Source organism: Danio rerio, chromosome 13 (genome assembly GCF_049306965.1).
Source record: "Danio rerio strain Tuebingen ecotype United States chromosome 13, GRCz12tu, whole genome shotgun sequence".
Classification (NCBI taxonomy): Eukaryota; Metazoa; Chordata; class Actinopteri; order Cypriniformes; family Danionidae; genus Danio; species Danio rerio.
This window is the reverse complement of record NC_133188.1, coordinates 10,686,089-10,705,998: the sequence shown is the minus strand read 5'-3', so window position 1 is coordinate 10,705,998 and position 19,910 is coordinate 10,686,089. Positions and strand designations below refer to the sequence as shown.

Sequence of the window (19,910 nt, the reverse complement as noted above, 5' to 3'; positions counted from 1 at the left end):
TAAAATTAAAGAATAATGATTACTACATGTCCTCTCATTTAAAGCAAGGCAGCCTTGATGGCAGTGAAGTGCTACAGTCACTGACACTATTAGCGAAAATTATTTCATAGAAATCTTATCTCGCCACCGTTCTCCACCCTCTTTGCGGGCCTGGTGCTTTTGTATGGTATTAAATTAATTAGTTATGATTAAAAAACATTTAAAAGTAGCACAGAGTTAATGCACGATTGCGCTGTGCTGTAATGTAGATCGTGCTTTGTCCCAGTACATGGTTTATTCAGAAGTGTGCGCTGATAAGGCTGTGACTCCATGGCAGTTTATTTTCATGGCATGATATCATAACGGAGAGAGATTTTCAGACACAGTGCTCTGTCAGCAGTAGCTCAGCGTCAAGGGAGTTTATTGAAAGGGAAAAACTTTTTTTTAACACGGAAAAGCACTTTTCAGACAGGCTACAAGTAGAAATGTGTGGACATGCACTATTGAGAGTAGCTTGCAGATATCCAAATAGCCCGTCCAGTCCCTCAGTGACAGCAGTTGTGTCGTTTGTGTGTGTGTTTGTTACTCTTGCGACACTGACAACAACCTCTTCACATGAATGTTATGCTGTGTTTCTTCAACATTAAATCACAATACAAAAAATATCTCCAACTATACTTTATATGTGTGTCAGGGCCCTAACCCAGCAAACAATTTTATGTTTAATAGACGTCTAAACATAGACAGCTTTTCTAAAACAAGGCTAAACTCGGGCTGTCAGTGAAAATCTAATAGAAATCTAAGAATAGGCCAAAACTAGACTAGTCATCAAATAGACAGATTAAACAGACTTTATATGTGTAGTCATCCATTTCTGTTCATTTGATGACTAGTTTTAGCCCATTCTATTAGAAGTCTATTAGATTTTCCAGTGACAGCCTAAATTTAGCCTTGTTTTAGCCAAGACGACTATGTTTAGACGTCAATTAGACATCTATACGACATCTTTTAAAAACAAAAAATGCTTGCTGGGAAGTCTTACACTCACTCCTCTTATGTGCATATTTACAGTGCTGGCACTACAGTAGCACCTTTCTCCCCATCAGCACCACCTTGAGGTTGAGAATAAGAGTCACAATTGCTGGACCTTCACCCAGACGGCCATAGGAGAAGATTAATCAGCCATCTTGTACCTGAATGGGTTGGAAATAGTGTTACTTCTGTGGAAAGATTACTGACACAAAAGGTCAGCTCTGTCAGAAGCCGATGCATTCTAGGTATGTCCTCATGATTACATGTTCTGATCTTCAACTAGAGGCAATTCAAGACACTTGGAGTTATACAGCAGTTTTATAGTAAAAGTAAGAAATGATTAGCTAAAAGCAAAGCTGAATCCGCAATTGAAATGAAAAATAAAAACTTAATTTATTAGTATATTTTTTTACGGTTCTAATTTTAAGGTTCTAAAATAGTTTTTGCTATGATGCAATTGTTCCTTAAATAGCTTTTCAGTCTGCAGTTTTAAAAGAATAATTTGTTTCTTAGTGTGAACAATATTTAAAAAATCCAAACAAGCTTTTATTTACATTTATTCACATTATATTTTTTTCAACTTTTTATCAAAGGTGTTTTTTCAATTGTTTCTTATGGAACCACTGATGCCTATCCACTTATTCAGTCATGATATATCAGTGACATATGAAATACTGTTTCTGGATCCAAGCCGCAACTCATTTGAAAATATTTATTTATGACCACTTTTTAGTAATATCATAATCATAATATCATTAATCTTATATAAAATCATGGTGTACACAACAGTCTCTAGATTTGCAGCATCTCGGACAGAGAATATATATATATATATATTGTAATTGTGCTTTTCGAAAGTATTACATCGCTTTGTAAATGTTAATTGTCATCATTTGTTTAGTCTCCCCATACAGTGTGATATGGTGCTTTGACCCAGAAGCCACTTTGTGTGACGTCACACTTATAAAGTGAACAGTTTTAAAAGAACAATTTGTGAACAATATTTTAAAAAATCCAAACAACTCTTTTTTTCCACAATTTTCTTTAATTTTCTTTTTTTTTTATTTTTTTTTTTATAACTTTTTTCAAAAGTTGTTTGTTTAATGTTCCTTATGGAATCACGGATGCCTATTTACTTGTTAAGTCATGATGCATCAGTAACATTGAATACAGTTTCTGGGTGCAAACTGCTACTTTTTTGAATTGAGAAAATATTTGTTTATGACCACTTTTTAGTCATATCACACACTTTCATTGTTAAACACTTTCTGGCCCTTTACATCGCTTTGTAAATGTTTATTATTACCATTTGTTTAGTCCCCCCATAGAGTTTGGTATGGTGCTTGAACCTTTAAGCTTTTTTAAGAGTTTACTAAAATGTTTTCAAATTATAGTTTAATACTTTACTCTATTTCATGATAAGTCACACAGTCATGCTCAAAATGTAATAACAAAATGTAAACAATTTTGACCAAAACACAAAATGTTTGTAGCATTCTTTTTTTTTATTTGGTATACATTTTTTTGTCATATATATGCACGGTCAACAACTTTAATGCAGGAAATAACCTTGTTTATTGTTTGTATACAGTAGTTATAAATCATGAGTCAGATCAAACAGATCAAATCATGACATGTTACACATATAAAGACAGGCAAACTACAATTCAATTTGTAATCAGAACAAATCATCAATAAATGTATTAACGAACATAACCTTTAATGAGCACAGTGTTGGCATTAAGTCAGCGTGTCAGTTTACAAAAACAAAAAATACAGTCCACTTATTTCTGTTTGACCATTACTTTGAGGTTTTTCAGAGTGACAGCGGAAGACTTTGAAACAAGTGTTGAACATAAGCATATCTCTGTAGATAAAAAAAAAAATGTATAAACAGGCTGAGAAGATTTTTGCTCAAGTGTCTTGGCTTTTAAAAGCAGTCTATCTGTTTCATGGCGATAGAGTTCCGAATAGAATAACGTGTAATTAATGTTGGGATGTGGCCCTGGGGAGCTTGGAAATGTTGGAAGAGGAGAGAGGAGGGAGAGGAGTCACGGAGATTTCTGATTACCTGACAAGTTGGGGCCGGAAAGGCTACACTTAGCCCATTAAAGATTTTCCAGCGTGACATTTGAGAGCAGCTGCCGCACCGTGCGCCACCTCGCCATTTCCCCATTCGCTGGGCATCAATTTAGAGAGAGAAAGAGAGAGAGAGAAGGGGAGAGAAAGGAAGAGCAAACGAGAGAAAGAGAGGCCACCAGGCAGACACTGGCACAAATGGATTTCATTCACCAAGGTGAACTGTACTTGGCTGATAAATGCACTTCCTTGAATGTCAGCAAATGTCATTTGTGAAGCCTTTTACTGTTGCTTTAATAGCTTCCCCAAACTTACAAAGAAATGAAAATAGAATGACAGAGAGAGTGAGAGAACAGAGAGAGAGAGAGGGTTTGGCTGTTGTCACTTCCACATGATTAAGCAATAAGACATTTGAGAAGTCCCAACAAGAAAGTGGTTAAACTTGCTGGATAATGCCTCCGCGATTAAGTGTTAGACTGTGAGTTTCTTGCTTTGAACTGAAGCTTTGGACAAAAGCTTGGGAAAACCCAGTTCAATCCAGTTACTAATCAAATCATAGATCAGCTTTGGTTTTTAAAAATGTTCCACAACACAAGATGTCATTTGGTGTCGGTTCTTCTTTTAAAGGTGGCAGCAAAAGTTTGCCATTGACATTAAACACAAAATGTAATAGGTAAATTAATACAAAATGCTTTTCAACTTAAAAACAAAATCATGAATTATGGATGAATTCTTCTTGTATAAACACTCATATTAGAATAAAATTATAGAAGAGGCTGATTTAACATCAATGATTTGCCAGTATCTATAATATAAATTCCTCTAAATACATTATAATTTAAAAAGGTGTGTGACACTTTATGATTATTTAGGAATCCTGTTGTATCCTGGGCAACCTCACTCTGGCCCAATCCACAAAGGCAGCCCACATGGCTGTGATAATCCCCATTTCCAGTAGTTGCTAAGGTTACAAATTACCTTTGGTACTCTTAACAGCTCCTCTGTGACACTCTACTAATCCTTTTATGGAATTTCATTTAGGATTTATACTTTAGATACAGGATTACAGAGCACTATATTTTGTTATTGTTCACATTTGTCCAGTGGAGTCACGGAGCACGTTCCAGTCTCTTTTATTTTCAGCTTAGACACTGGTCACTGAATTGTTTGTTGGTTGCATGCTAATAAATCCCTATATTTTGTTCAGAATTCTTACAGAGATATTAATGTCAGAAGTATTAATTAGTTCAAATTAATTATACCTCAACACATGAGCTATTTCAGTCGGTTAATGATAAAATGACGATGCATTATAGGACAAAACTATTAAACTAGTTAGTGACGTCACGCAGGTAGCGGGGTTATAAAATAAAATGATGAAAATGATGTACGATTATTGCATCTAAGCTACGCTCGGTTTCTGTCTTTGTTGTCCGTCAAATTATATATTCCCGATTACCGTTGCACCACGTTAGGTTGCGCGTAGTAGGCTAATAGAGCATGCGCACCCTTGAAAACTGCGTTTTAAATCCCTAAACAAACCAAAACTCATAGAGTGCAGCTTGTTTATGTACATAATTAAATATGTTTTGCGTTTTATCTTGTTTACTTTGCTCAAGTTAAATATGCCATTTTGCGAGAAACCTTGAACCACGCAAACTTGCGGGGAACTTTGCGAATGTTTGCTGGAGTCGGAAATTCGTCAAACTTGTGATAAGAATTAGTTAACAATGCAATTTAAAGTAACTAAATTTTTGGTTTCTACTCTAAAATTAAAAACATGTCATGTGACCCCACAGAAACGATGGTTGCCATAGTTTTGATCATTGTAACGTCACCTAATAAAATATTAATATTAATCATATGCTAATACGATTCTTAAATAAAATGTAGATTTGCATAGGTTGCACAACATTAAAACAATAAGGCAACAATACAAAAGTGTTGTGTTACGTTACATCATGCACCTGATACTAAACGACTGAGATGAAGAGGATGGAAGAAGTGGAAGAGAGAGAGAGAGATGGAGAGGTGTGAGCTCTAATGATGTTCAGTTTGTTAGTGTGTGCTCTGCAGCTAAACAGATCTAATGAGGCTAATCGAGGCAATATAAACACATGCAAACACAAACAGAAAAAAAAACTAAAAATGCTAAGAGCCTCAAGACATGTGCTGGAATACAGAGGACATAAAATATGTTCCCTCCCCTTCTGTCTCTTTATATCATACACTCTCACACCTAGCAGCTCAGTCATTCGAGTAGTGACAGGCTGACAATGTTATTGTTCTGATCGGTCAAATACTCCGAACATCTCGGTATTATGAACTATAGTATCCAAAGACAACATATCAACTCGAATGTTTTACTGAGTAATAAATTGAGTTCATGCAACTGATAATAGCCTATCAGTGATTCCAAATATCGTGAAATGTACTCCATTATGAACTTCGATGTCTGTTTTATTAAAATATGCCATAAAAAATAGCAACCTGGATTAGCTTTCTTTATTGATCGGTTAAAGAATACTTTTCTTAACTTCACTAAAACCTATTACTATAGCCAATATTTCGACATTTTGTTATTTTGTAAAATAAAAACAGCAACAACAACAATACTAAATATAAAAATATAAACACAAAAAATTCATATTAAAGTATTTATTGCTATTTACTTTTTTTTGTTAAATTATTAACAAACCAATCCACCTTTTAAACATAGTTAGACTTATTATTAGTTAAAATACTGTTGAGGAGACAGATGAATTTTTTTCGCACAATAGCAGGTTACTCGGAAATAGGCAGAACTGGATACAAGGACTCTGGCTATTTTTGTCCCCAATAATCCAAAGACAAAGAATTAACTTTAGTTTGAGGACGGGTGTTTGCTTTCACAAAGACAAGACCATACCGTGCAGTTTATGACGTCGCAATATTATTTGTGTTCCTGTTTTGGTCAATGTTGTAAACCTATAAAAACAAACAGGGGTGCGAGCCGGTGAGCGCAGCGCTCCTGGGCAGGACACATCCTCTTTTAGGAAGGAAAGGGATTTGGCGGAGAGAGCAAACAAAGATATCAACAGTTTCTTTAACCCCGCCATGAACCACAGACCTGCAGGACAATATGGTAGGACAACCTCCCAATAACTTCCCATTACCTCTGCGCGACATTTTGACTTTAAATTCACCTTGTCTGAATGCGCGAGCGCATATTTTTTGCGGTCACAGCACACAGACTGAGAACCCTTGAAATGAGGCCTAACTTAGAATCGCACATATAACCTGAGCCATTTTTTCATGCTGGCACTATCCACACTAGTCATTACCCAGAAAAGTAGATAATCATTTGGATGTTTTGGGGGGTATTTATCTATTCATGTCGGCGAATGATAACCATCACAGCCATTGAAAGACCAAGGGCAGACTAGGCTACAGGTTACAGCTGTCAGTCATAAATTTTTTATTTGGGCATGGGATAATGCGTCGTGCACTGGGCTTACTGGGCAAATGTTATTCACTCATAAACATTTTTAAGACGTTTTGACATCTGCTTGAGTTTTTGATAATACTTTAGTTAAGTGATCTAATAAAAAATTAATATGCATTGATATGACAAGTATATCGGTCAAATATTTGAACAGACCCTATAAATTAATGTTTCAGTAAATTCGTATGCTATAATTGCATTTGTTTTTGGCAATGTGTTTTAGTGTTATTATTATTTTATTTATATTAATGTATTTTAGTAGTATTGCCATCTAAACAAGAAGGAAACGTGCATTGGAATTCATTTAATTCATTTTGGATTGAAAACACAAAGACACTGAATACACAGACTGGCTGGAGTCTTATCACAAGCTTAATTTTAAAACATTATGAACCATTTACACTAAAATAATAATTCACTGGTTACAATTTACTTTTACAATCTACTTTTATGAAAATATTTTTTGCAAAACAAAGGTTCTAGATAAGAAACAGATTTAAAAAATAATGTTTTTTAGCCTCTTTTTGTTAATGCTAACTGAATAATAATAATAATAATAATAATAATAATAATAATAATAATAATAATAACAATAATATAAAAAAGACTAAAAATTTCGTCCTATTTTCTATTCGTTTAAATTATTTCTTTTGGTGAGCAGCACACCAAAACTTATTTTGTTTGTATATCACCCTGAACTGCACATTTTGTTGATAAAATTATTTTACAAAATTTTAGAGTAGCCTTTAAAAATCGGATTACCATTCAAAAAAATAATAAATAAACAACATGTTTCAATGAGTTTACTGTAACGTAAAAACTATCCTTTCCCTCTTTGTTTTCACTTCAGATTTTCGTTGGATACGCCTAGATCTACCTGTTGAGGTTTCGCGCGTCTCCTCAAAGTAGCGCCTTGTACCTGTCACAGCGATGTAGCGCATTTCATCTCATGTAGCAATCCAGACGTCGTCTATTGATCTCTGTGGTCAAACTCTTCTTTAGACAGAAATCCTTTTCGACAGATGCTTTTCACCCATGAATAACAAGTTCTGGATGCTACACTTTCAGCTGCCAAGTTAATTTCAAGTAATCATATACAGTAGGCCTACAACAGCGTTCGCCTTCTTGTCTTAAACTTCTGATAGGTAGTTCGTGTATAATATGCTAAAATTATACTAAACTGAACCATTTTTCAGGGCATCGCAACATTTATATCATGACTTATCAGTAATATATAGTTTGCATTTGGTTTCTTTCGTGGTTAATCTGTGGACTGCGTCTTTATTGTGTGATGACTTGTTTGACCTTTTTTGCCCAGAGAAAGAGAGTTTGAATTACTGTAAATTGATATCAGAGATAAGCAGAGTTTTAAATACGACATGTTTACCAAAGAACTTCCTGGTAACCTTTGCAAATGAGAGCTTTTGTGGGTCAGCACAGGTCACGCAGGCACACTAAGCCAATGTTTTCAGATTTATTGTTTAACCAACAGTTTTAAAAAATAAAATGACAAAACATGGGAATAGCTATATATTATGCCAGTAATTAAACATGTAAAAAAATACCAATACATAAACTACACGTTTAACAATGACTTAAGTCCAAATAAATACATTAATATAGAAAAATTACCTGATGTGGACAAAACGAAATGCAATTATTATTTATCATCTCCAGCAACAATCACTGTCATTCTCGATAACAGGAACAAAAACACGTCAAGCTACAATAGCAGGGCTTGTCCCATTTAAATATGCTGGTTTCACTCGTGTAATTTTTCAGTCACTTGACTCCCTGTCAAATGAAGGACGAGGAAAAGGCTTATGCTAAACATGGCAGTTTAGGCAGAGCAGGAAAAGGCATTTTGTACTTTGCTTTCTCACGAACTTCACTTTAGAACAGTATCTATGTAGGCCTACCTATAAAATATAATCTATTTAATTGTTTAAAGAAATGCATGTGAACAATTAAGCACGATTAATAGCTGTATTTAATCATGTAATTTATTGTTACATTAGGCTACTGTATAGGCATTTTTATTTTAAGGTTAATGCCAGTTTATTTCCATTTTAACAAAATATATATCTCAAAAATTGGGACTTTTGTTCTTTGCTGTTTTTCTCACAAACATTTTATCTGCACTTTGGACGTGTCGATGCAAATCCGTATTACAGTGATAATATTTCGAAGGGTTAAAAGCAGAAACGCGTGCCCTAATCCACAAATCAATCACATGTAAATAATGATCTTAATTATAAATTAAATTATGTGATTACTTAAAAAGATAGGGATGAATAAGTTAAAGTGAAAAAGATCCCAAAATACATCCGACTGAGTCTCGTTTTTACAACATCTCTAAATTGAATCTTTATATAGCATGAATGACTGAAGGAGAGTGGATGAAGAGACAAAAAAATCATGAATGGGTCTGCCCTTTCAGCAGTAGCTCAACTGAGGCGCTAATAATTTGCCCATGTTGACGATTTGCTCCAGATTGGGTTGTCGTACTAGGCGCAGACCAGCGTTTCACATTCTGCCAATTTAAAAGCTCCAACACAAAACTCTTCGTGAATGCAACGTGACAGATTGGCAGCGTTTATGAATTATTGTCGGCTTGCCTCGGGTCGTTATGACATCCTCAATGGTTTTATCTTGTCATTTTGCACCAGATCAACAGTGACAAAACAACTAATAGATTACCAGGACAAAATGCAAGATAAGATCAAACTCCACCCAAAATAAAAGACGATGTACGAAAATCTAATTCAGCCCAATTCAAAATACGTATACCAATTTTTTGAAAACATTAAATCGACTCTTAAGCTCCTAGCGTTTTAAACAATTTATTAAATCGGGGAAATCACACATCAGTTCTTGTACTAATCCAAAAGAGCCAAAAAGCTATGCAGTCCCTTTGGTTCATAAATGTGTTTAAGTTATTGTTATTTGTACAGCTTTATTTTTGTTATTATATTAATGTACATTAATTTATACATTCGTAAAATTATGCATCAAGTACACAATAAAATCACATCACTATATATACTAGTAAAGAAGTAATCACTATTATATTAGTAAAGAAACTAATTAAAGCTGCACAGAAATATCTGGAACCAGATTAAAAGCATCGTACAAAACTCTCTAAATGTCAAAACAGTGTAAAAATCTGTAGATTGTGATATGAATAATAAAGAACTGCGGTAGTGGTACATGCCTGAGGTTGAAGGCATTTATCGCGAGGAGGGTGATATAAGAATTAGGTTATCTCTAACAAGGGTTACGGGTCTTACGTTGATCCTGAATAGGGTCTTAAAATCAACATAATCAATTAAACAGAATGGATACAACGTATGTCTCTTTATAAGAATATCTCGCTACTCCCTCCAACCCCAAAACACAGTGCACGTCATCACCACCCACACCACACAGTATGGATTTGGTCCAAGCCAAAGCACTAAGAGAAACCGGAAGAAAGAGGGCCTGCAGTTCCAGGCGTCCGGCTCCATTCACTAGCGAAACCTCCAATGGCTTCATTAGAAGTAACGAGTTGACACAAGGTAAATCTAACATTGAAGCGCCATTCACTTGGTTCGCAGAGAACCCTCATTAAATGTCGCTAACAAGCCGTGCAAATGCAGTGATTGGACAGCTCCCGTATAACTCCCCAGACCTAGCAGGATGCCCACTTAATGAGACCACACAAAAAGGGGGGGTGGTGGTGGTGGGGGGCATCTCTGTTGAAAATGTTGCTAGAATGTCGAGTCCCTCCCCCGGCAAACAAGAAAATATATACATATACAAAAATGTTGTATAGCTAATGCAAATAATGAATTAACAACCCCCCTGCGTTAAATAGGCCTAATAAAATGCTAAATTTAGTAAGTCATGAGGATTTTGATCATGAACATGATCCGCAAAAATAGTTAAAAATATAATTCTTTAACAAATAAAACATATCTAAAACTTGTCACTCAAAACATTTTTACATTTTCCAGAAATGGTATCTTGGCTACCTACCCAAGTAGGTGTGACATCATATTGCCAGAAGTAATAAAACGCCTCCATTGTGTTACCTACATTAAACAAGACAAGCGGATTCAAAATACAGCCGAGGTTAAGACCCTAAGCGGAGCGAATAGAAAGGGGCATTTGCGCCCCGTTACGACGGCCCCACAACGCTGCAAGCTGCACTTGTCTCGCGTGATTCACTGAGTGGAGAGCAACGTCCCGGCAGAGGATGACAACTTTAAAACAGATAAACTGGGAATATGCATGACTCTAAGCGGTTCTGAACGATGCTTACTGATTAACCTACCACCATCGCATTATGATCTACTTGGTGTCTTTTACTAAAGTCCTAAATATTCTTAAGAACTCGACCAACTCTCTGGTGAGTCTTCCAGAACAATTAGCTATTTTAAAATAACATGCTTCAAACTTATAGGATGCAAAGACGCATGCTACACACTTGAAGCAGCACAGAGCTCATGGACACATTTCAAACAAGCCGTTTCAGACGGATTTGTTTTTATCGCAGTAGAAAACAGCTTGTCTCTAATTTTATAAATGAATGAAAGCAAGTAAAACGCTGAAAAAAACAAACGAATAAAAATGTAATGTAAGGGCAAAATGAGTGAACAATGGATCAGAATCGATAGAACAACAAAGTTTCGAAAATCACAAAGTTAGTTTAAGAAAAAAAAAGGAAAAAGAAAGACTCAAACCATCGCTTCGCTCCGGAGAAGAAGTCTCTTGATAGAACTGTCTTTCGCCGTCACATGAAGATCGATTTCCTGCTTGGCAGTGTGTAATGACCTAAGTGGATGTATAAAAACAGAAAAAGCGTTTAAAATAAAATAAAATCTTAAACGGGAGAAGGCATTGTCCCGTGCCCTTTCCTTCTCAAACACTTGCAAGTCCCCGACTCACCACACAATGCACAAAATTACTCATGCATGTTAACCGCGTAGTTGCCAACATTTGGAGAGAGGATGGGAGGACACGTTTTAGTGTGATAAGAAGTGAGTGCAAGTTTGAATCGAGAGCTAAGAAATGGTTTACTTACCTTCTCATACGACCAAGCTTTTCTCAGTGATCTCTGGCATGCCGTAACAAAACGTATAGCTTTATTTGGGCTATATGACTCTCTCAGAGAGAATAATAGTCGAAATTACTTGTTAACTTTAAATCGTCTAATGTCAGATCAATTAGAAATAGCCTACTACAATTTTGACGAAAACAAATATACATATTCTATACGTTGAACTGCGAGATAATCCACTGGCTATTACTTTCTTATTGCGAAGTCTTTGTCAGTAAATAAACAAAGACGGAGCTAAACGTTCAGCGGTATTGAGGACCTCGCTCCCTGCTGATTTTGGCATAGAACAGAGCAGTGAAAGCTAGGGGATAAACAGACGATTAAACCAGGTGAATGAACTTATTTGGGGATGCTAATTACTTGCTTAAAGAACACAAAGGTTATGTTAAACAAAGTGATTTAACAAACTTTACACCATTTGCGCGAAGTTTTTGCAAAATATATTTGAACTGTGCCATGCAAATAGTAATAATAATAAAATAATAAATAAATAAAATAAAACTTTTAAGAACAAGTCCCACAATAAGCTATAGCAAGGTAAATAACTTGACCAACTTGTTAATTTTTAAAATATGGCCAATGATGAAGTAACAGGTTATTTCCTGTCCAAAAAGCTTTCCAAAGGGACCATTTCAAGTGCCACTTGGAATTACTTCACTTAAGTTTCCTGTGACAGAAGAACAAACAGATTTGATCCTGGAAACACAACGTGACCCAATACTTCTATAAAGACCTCTTCCCCGCCCCTTTCTGCCACACACACACGAGCTTGCAGTGCATGTGTAAATCTATGACAGTGTAATCAGAACAGGAATGTGAGTTCATAACAAAATATTTTTAAATAATCAGATGAACTCCTAGGTACCTATTTGAATTCAAGACCTGGAAGAGAAATTTAGGACTTTAACCAATCGTGGAAAATGCAGAAAATAATTTTAGCATTAAGATGAAGTAAGTCTCTCGCCTCTTATTGTTCTCACAATATGTTCTTGATCGAGTGAACGCGCACAAATTTAACAGCAACTAAGCACTATTTAAATATTATTCAGCACAAACTATTTGATACAAACCAGGAAGCCCATTCCAGCACGCTCCTGCAAGCCGAACCCCGTGACATATACTGTCCTTCATTCTTGTGAAACTTATTTCGAATTTTAACGACTTTTAAAGGAGTGCAAAAATTGATTTCGTATAACTCCTGTTGGCTAACTGACAAGAAATAAACATTAAATGCGAATCAATGATCACGTGCTTCCATAAACAAGTATGGGCTACGCGCCAGTGGTTTGCTCCGAGCAAAAAAGAAAAGCAAAGCGCAGCCACGGGAATGCGCGACGGTTGTCACTGTGAGAATAGCGGTCGGTCACATCGTCGAGACGCGTTTGTAATGCAAAACGTTCCGGGAGCTAGCCACAAATACGCGCATGCTTTTAAATACACAATTCAAACGCGTTTTGCGGCTGCTGTATTCATGAGATAAGCGACACGGCGTAACATCGTAGCATATCTTCTCTAGTGGTGCTAAAGAATGAAATAGCCTATCTGTGCACCTATAGTAGATTCCGTTTTAGCGCTTCATTTAAATTCCCGTGTCCGTGACAGTCATCCCGAGACCCCACCCCTGCCTTCTCTCCCTACATATCTTCTTAACTTTAACGAGCCTCGTTAAGATCACAATAATATTCCACCCACTAATTGCTCATTCCATTCAACAAATAGGCGAGAGTCTGCTTCGACTTCACACGAGTCAAGGGAGGGAGGGAGCTGTTGAGATTGGAGTTCCCGATAACCCCCCGTGCGTGCAGCCGAAGTGGTGAAAGCCTCTACGTACTGGCTAATGATTGGCACGCTTGACAGTGATTGGCAGGGCTGCCATGACAACCCTACAACGACACCGAGAAGACCAATAGAAAAGCGAAACAAAATATTTCAATGCTACACTCACGGTGGATTTAGGGGGAGATATTATGAGGCTGGTGTCATTAGGCGATAGCTATTGAATCATTCAATCTGAATTCGTCGTTCTTTTTTCCTTCGCAAATTTCACTCTCTCTCAGGTCATTTCCATGGTTTTCAGATCGCCTTTAGAGCTTTATCCCTCTCATTTCTTCCTGCCAAACTTTGCTGATCGCCCTTTGCTCTTGGCGAGCAGTGCGCCCAGCACCAGGTCTCCCGAAGACTTGTCAATGTTTCAGCTACCGACCCTAAACTTCTCTCCAGAGCAAGTGGCGAGCGTCTGCGAGACGCTGGAGGAGACCGGGGACATCGAGCGGCTGGGTCGCTTCCTATGGTCGCTTCCAGTGGCACCGGGTGCTTGCGAGGCGATCAACAAGCATGAATCCATCCTACGCGCCCGGGCTGTTGTCGCCTTTCACACCGGCAATTTTCGCGATCTCTACCACATTTTGGAGAACCACAAGTTTACCAAGGACTCGCATGGTAAACTACAAGCGATGTGGCTAGAGGCTCACTATCAGGAGGCCGAGAAACTACGCGGGCGTCCCCTAGGACCGGTTGATAAGTACAGGGTGCGAAAGAAGTTTCCCCTGCCTAGAACCATCTGGGACGGTGAGCAGAAGACGCATTGTTTCAAGGAGCGAACGCGGAGTCTGTTACGAGAGTGGTACCTTCAGGACCCCTACCCAAACCCCAGCAAGAAAAGGGAACTGGCTCAAGCCACTGGACTCACTCCTACACAGGTCGGAAATTGGTTTAAAAACAGGAGACAACGAGACAGGGCAGCGGCAGCAAAAAACAGGTCAGTCATGTTATGTATTGATACGGTTCTACAGAAATTGTGTGCTTCAACAGTGATATTAAATGTATACTTATTAATGATCTGTTGGGAAATACATAAACACAACGTAGGAAGTGATGCAGTTAAAACAAAATCAAATAGATTATAACGAATACAACAAATGAGGGAGCGAAAACGACGGCTTTTTAGTTGTGTAGGCTAAAATGTTTAGAAAGGCTTAACCAAACACTTTAAGCAAGATAGAACTATTTAATCGTTTTCCTTAAACTATAAATATAAGCTAATAAAAAATGTTTCCTCTGATTAAATTTTACATAATTAAAATAACACATAATCAAACGTGTTTATGCTTCTCAACACAGATATGCTGAGTTATAAAATAGCCTTTTATAGTCTTAGTCATGTGAAGGTTTCTATTTTAATTTACTAAGCTTTGGTCGTAAATTCACAATACATTTTTGCATAATACAAAAGAATAGATGTGGATAACTCCTAAATTTAGAAATATAAAAAAAATACTTATAGCATTTCTCTTTAAGATTTTAAAGATATTTTAATTTATTTATGAATAGATTTATATTTCTTATATTGTAACCAATTAATTCTAACAAGTAATTTATCACAAACATTCTTTTCAACAGATTTGCTACATGATAATGTAAATACAATTTTTTTTAAATATACATACACAGCATACTCTGATAAATAAATCACAATTATAAATAAAATTGTTTGTGGTACATTTTGCAAAGGACTATTATGTTCTATGACTGTTAAATCTGTAATCTTTTTATTTGTATTTTGATTTTAAATTGTATTGTGTGTGTGCGTATGTATGTATGTATGAATGTGTGTGTGTGTGTGTGTGTATATATATATATATATATATATATATATATATATATATATATATATATATATATATATATTACTGTGTATCTTGGGAACGAAAAAGCACATTTAACTATGGAACTGATTTATATCATTTAATATCATTGTATCATTTAATGCATAGATCTACAAAAAGCACTTGACTGGATAATTACACATCGCCAAAAAAACAAAAAACAAATGAACTATGAGATTTTTGTTCATGTATAACATAGCAAGACTAATCTTCATCTGACGTCAGCTGATTTGAACATGTAAACATACAAATCGGACTAATACTTAATTGTACCATTGCAAGTTAAAAAATAATCTAGCAAGTCAATCAAATCTCGACGACAGTCTATGAGCATGCTATTATTTTGGTATGTAGACTAATTCTTGTAGCGACCGTGCATTGTGTATAACCGCTTTCCAAAAATGTAGCTGTAGCATTTCCTTCAAGTAGTTTTAAATTAGCAAGTTGAACTGTCGCTTTATTTAAGATATCTCGTTTCTATTAAAAATGCTGTTTAACAGAGAAGGTGCATTTAGGTGGAGAAAATGGCCTAGGAATTTTTAATTTAAATAACATACCACTCTCTTATTTTTCTGCTATAGGCTCCAGCATCAAGCAATAGGGCAGAATGGCATGCGGTCCCTTTCAGAATCCGGCTGCACCCCACGGAGTTCGGCGGAGTCGCCATCAACTGCGGCTAGTCCAACAACCAGTGTCTCGAGTATGACAGAACGAGTCGACACGGGCACGTCAATTCTTTCAGTAACATCAAGTGACTCGGAATGCGACGTATGATACGCACACAGAGAAATATATAAAGGAGAATGGACCTGAAAAACTTTATTAATTATCGGGGAAGATGAAAAAGGACCAATTGATATTACTATTATAAAAAGAAAAGCATAAAAGCACGTCTTTTTTCAAGCGCTTTCAATGGACCCCACACCTTTCCCCCACCCCACCACTTGCATGATATATATATATCTAAATATATTTTTTCTCATTTTTGTATATGGGGAAATGCCCCACGTTATTATGTCTACCAGGACCACCGTGAAGAGGGAATTACCAGAAAGCGGTGTCCAACGCCTTTTTTTCTGTTTTAGTCCGAGTGACGACGAGCAGCCAGGATGCAATCCTTTTTTTCTTTTATGTTCATCAGACAATCATTTGAGTCGTAAGCACCTTTTTACTACACTTCTGTCACTGCCTGTGTGGGGTACTGGTCAAATGTGGAACTGAATCGTTATGACTGTATCAGATTTTTATTTTTATTTCGAGATTTTATATTGAATTATGTATATCTTAAATAATGCGATCATTCTCCCAGTCTGTAATATATGTGTAGAAATACGTCTGTAAATAATATTGCTATTCCCATTCTCTTTTCTATCCCTGTTCACTTTTCTTGGCTTGGTGTCCCTACATAAACTATTCGTCAAAACGTAACTATTAAGTGCTAGGCGTTTTGTTTCTCTGTTTTATGCCATGAAAAGAACGCTAGTGACTATGAAATATCAGTCGAGATTAATGCAAAAGAAAATATTGGATATCATCATCGACTGACCAAGTCTACTTCATGTTTCCAGTCCAGCGCTTATAATTCAATACTACTTTCTTGCGTGTTTCTGTTAATGTATACGTTTCTAAACTGAAAATACAGTATTCAATTTTGTTATAAAACTGTATTTTGTGTGTCATTTCCACAAGTCATTTTCTACAACAACATTCAAACTATCTTCTCGGAGTGCATAAAATGTTTATCAATCATGTAACAGAATTTTTACATATACACATTACAGAAACATTTTCAGAACAAACGACATAAATTTGTTAACAGTCAGGTGCAAATGTGCACAGTGCAAAAATTAAGTGAAGGCGCTATTAAATTGACTAGTCATGGGGAACTCCTCCCCTGGCCCAGTGTCCCATTGTAGTCAACGAAACGGCTATTCATTCAAAATTGAGCTAGGCAAGGAGAAAGCTCCCAGTGGGCGAGTATATATAATTTGCATGCACAAACAGAAAACCATAAAAGCACTTTAATTCAGAACTTCAGAAGTTTGCTCCAGAATATTTACATCGCGCTTTCACAAACATAAACCATTTGATGTAAAATGCAATGTATTACACTAATGACTAAAGTTATCATATAAACTACTTGCCAAGTTTGTAGACGAATTATTGCAACTGAGTCAAAATTGACTTTCACTGAACAGGAGTTAACAATTAATTATTTTGTTTAAGCTGTTTTTTTTACCGTAACAGTAAACTGATTTAACACCTTCCTCCGCCAGTTTATCTTTCCTTTTAAGGCAGATTAAATAGCAATTTTAGCTCTTTTTTTACCGGCAATAATAAGGCAGCGTTCATCATTTCACTCATGTTCATTATTAAAGTTGCATTAGGGCTATGTTATAGAAAGTCATTTACGCGACCACAAGGAAATGTTCATTGATAATGAGACTTGGTCACGCAAATTCTCTAAGAAGCTTCTTATTTATTGGTAGTTTATCGCAAGAGACTGCTTTTAACTCCAAGTTCATCTGCAACGGACAGACTCATGGGCAAATGGAGGTTTCAATCACTTCCAGCAGACCATTTTCATTTAATTTTTTCAGACAACATTCATTTGTTGGTCAAAATCATCTAAGCATGTTAAGGCAGAAAAAAGTCCTATAATAAGCAGATTATTTTGGAACTGTAAAACATCAATAGTGTTATATAAAAAAACAGGGAAACGTGAATTATTTTAACATTATGGAAAATGTATTTACGAGTTTTGCTTTATTATATCAACTTTAAACTATGTTATGAGATCGTTAAACATAAATATGGCTACCCTATCTTTGAATGTCGCCCCATGACTATGACTACAGACAGGCTTTTCGTAAAGTTGCAAAGAAATATAAAGATTCTAAAACTTTTGTATAGTAAATTAATTACTTATTTGAAAATGTTTGGTTATTTAGGTGTGGCTTTGCAATGTGAAAATGTTAGGCTAAGTAAAAATGACAACTCAAGCAACAATACATAACACTTCGTCCAGAGCCTAAAAGGTGTCAAAAAGGCAGAATACATTTTTTGTCCTGTTCCCATAACCTTAGTCGCACAGAGACAAATGAATGCAATTGGACCGCAGACGGCAATAAGAAAAGATTGTACAGCCCTGTTTTTTCTCTGATTTCATCGGTTAACTGAACACAACTTTTCTATTCGTGTGTATTCATGCAGTTCTCAATGAGCGTCAGTTCCCTCTGACCCGGATTGAAAGCGTGCGCCTCGGCATAGCCTGTCAGTGCAACCCCTCTTGGCAAGACTGGGCCTTTTCCCTCCCGACACAGTCCCCTTTTCACAAATAAGCACTGAGTAAGGTACGCGGAGCAAGAATCCACTATGTGCATTAGTAGCTTACATATCGCGACAGTGGCTAGCTGTGCATTAGTGCTAGGACAACAGTCGGAACTGCTAAATAACAAAGTAATCAAAGATGTAACTTATGGGATATTGAACACGAAAAGTCATTACTTACTTGATTTGTTGATTTTAATACGCATTTAATTCATACTTTAAGGATTGATAGTTATTTTGTTCGTGTTATCCCATTTTGGCGTAATAATTGCAGTCTCAAAAGTGGGTCTATTTAGTAGTTTCAAGTCCAGTCAATTGTGACAACAACAGTTGGCGGCAATTTCCATCCTTTAGATGCTCCTAAAGGACTGATATCTTTTAAATGATTCATTATTATAACTTCTCACATCTCAAAGGTAATGTTACATCACTCCATTCATTATTCTATTTTACCTGGCCTATTGTTGGGTGCTTGGATCAATTCTGTTTTATTCATTTTGGTCGCCTACTCCGTGTTTTCCATTTCCCGTCGGGGTTCGAAAACGTGATAAGAGCAATGACTAAAACTACTTGACTTAGAAAAATTGCTTTGATTTGAAGAGACAGGCAAATACTTTTCTGATAGACATAGAAGATGAATTACCAATTACTTTCAGTTTTAAAAGTCGATTAATGCATAACAATTCATAAATCTGTAGTTCTATTCGCTTTTGAAGGAGTACCGCGAGTGTTGTTCCCGACCCAGCAGCCTGTGATGAGGCGTTCTTGGCAAGCAGGATTAAAAACTGTAATTCTATTACAGAGTAATTTAGAGGTCACAAGAGGCTATGATACAGGATCAGCAGTAAGATCAGAGTGTAAAAGCTCGTTTGAAGGTTAATTCGGATGAGATCCCATGAACTGTGGAAAAACTATAGAAATAATCAGGTTTTGTTCTACCTTCACACCTTGTAAGGTTGCAGAAGTCTCTGCCGAAACATTTACATAAGCTACGAGTGGATGCTAAACGAAAAGAGTCTTACAAATACTGACGACTGGATCTTAACCATGTGCAAATTACATTTCATATCGAAATACTTAAAGGCCAAAATATAGGTCTTATGACAAAGTAAACGAAAATAAATATTTCATTGGGAACTCGTGTGTTTTTATGCGAAATGTTAAAATACCAAAAGTTCATCTCTTAATAATGTATAGGCTACCCTGCCCTATTGCACATAATCACAACATGAATTAGCCT

The 19,910-nt window shown here is 36.2% G+C and overlaps 1 protein-coding gene across 24 annotated transcripts in view; it reads left to right on the top strand.

Annotated features, from left to right (window-relative positions):
• Window positions 1-17,002, top strand: part of six3a (SIX homeobox 3a) — an 88,867-nt gene extending 71,865 nt beyond the window's left edge. For 16 of the 24 annotated variants that reach the window (XM_073919298.1, XM_073919296.1, XM_073919299.1 and 13 more), the window contains 3 exons: window positions 1,051-1,256; window positions 13,896-14,433; window positions 15,922-17,002. In XM_073919298.1, coding sequence (XP_073775399.1) covers window positions 14,129-14,433; window positions 15,922-16,114 — 498 coding nt within the window. In that variant the 5' untranslated portion in view covers window positions 1,051-1,256; window positions 13,896-14,128 and the 3' untranslated portion in view covers window positions 16,115-17,002. 24 annotated transcript variants of the gene reach the window in all.
• The last annotated feature ends 2,908 nt before the right edge of the window (window positions 17,003-19,910 follow it).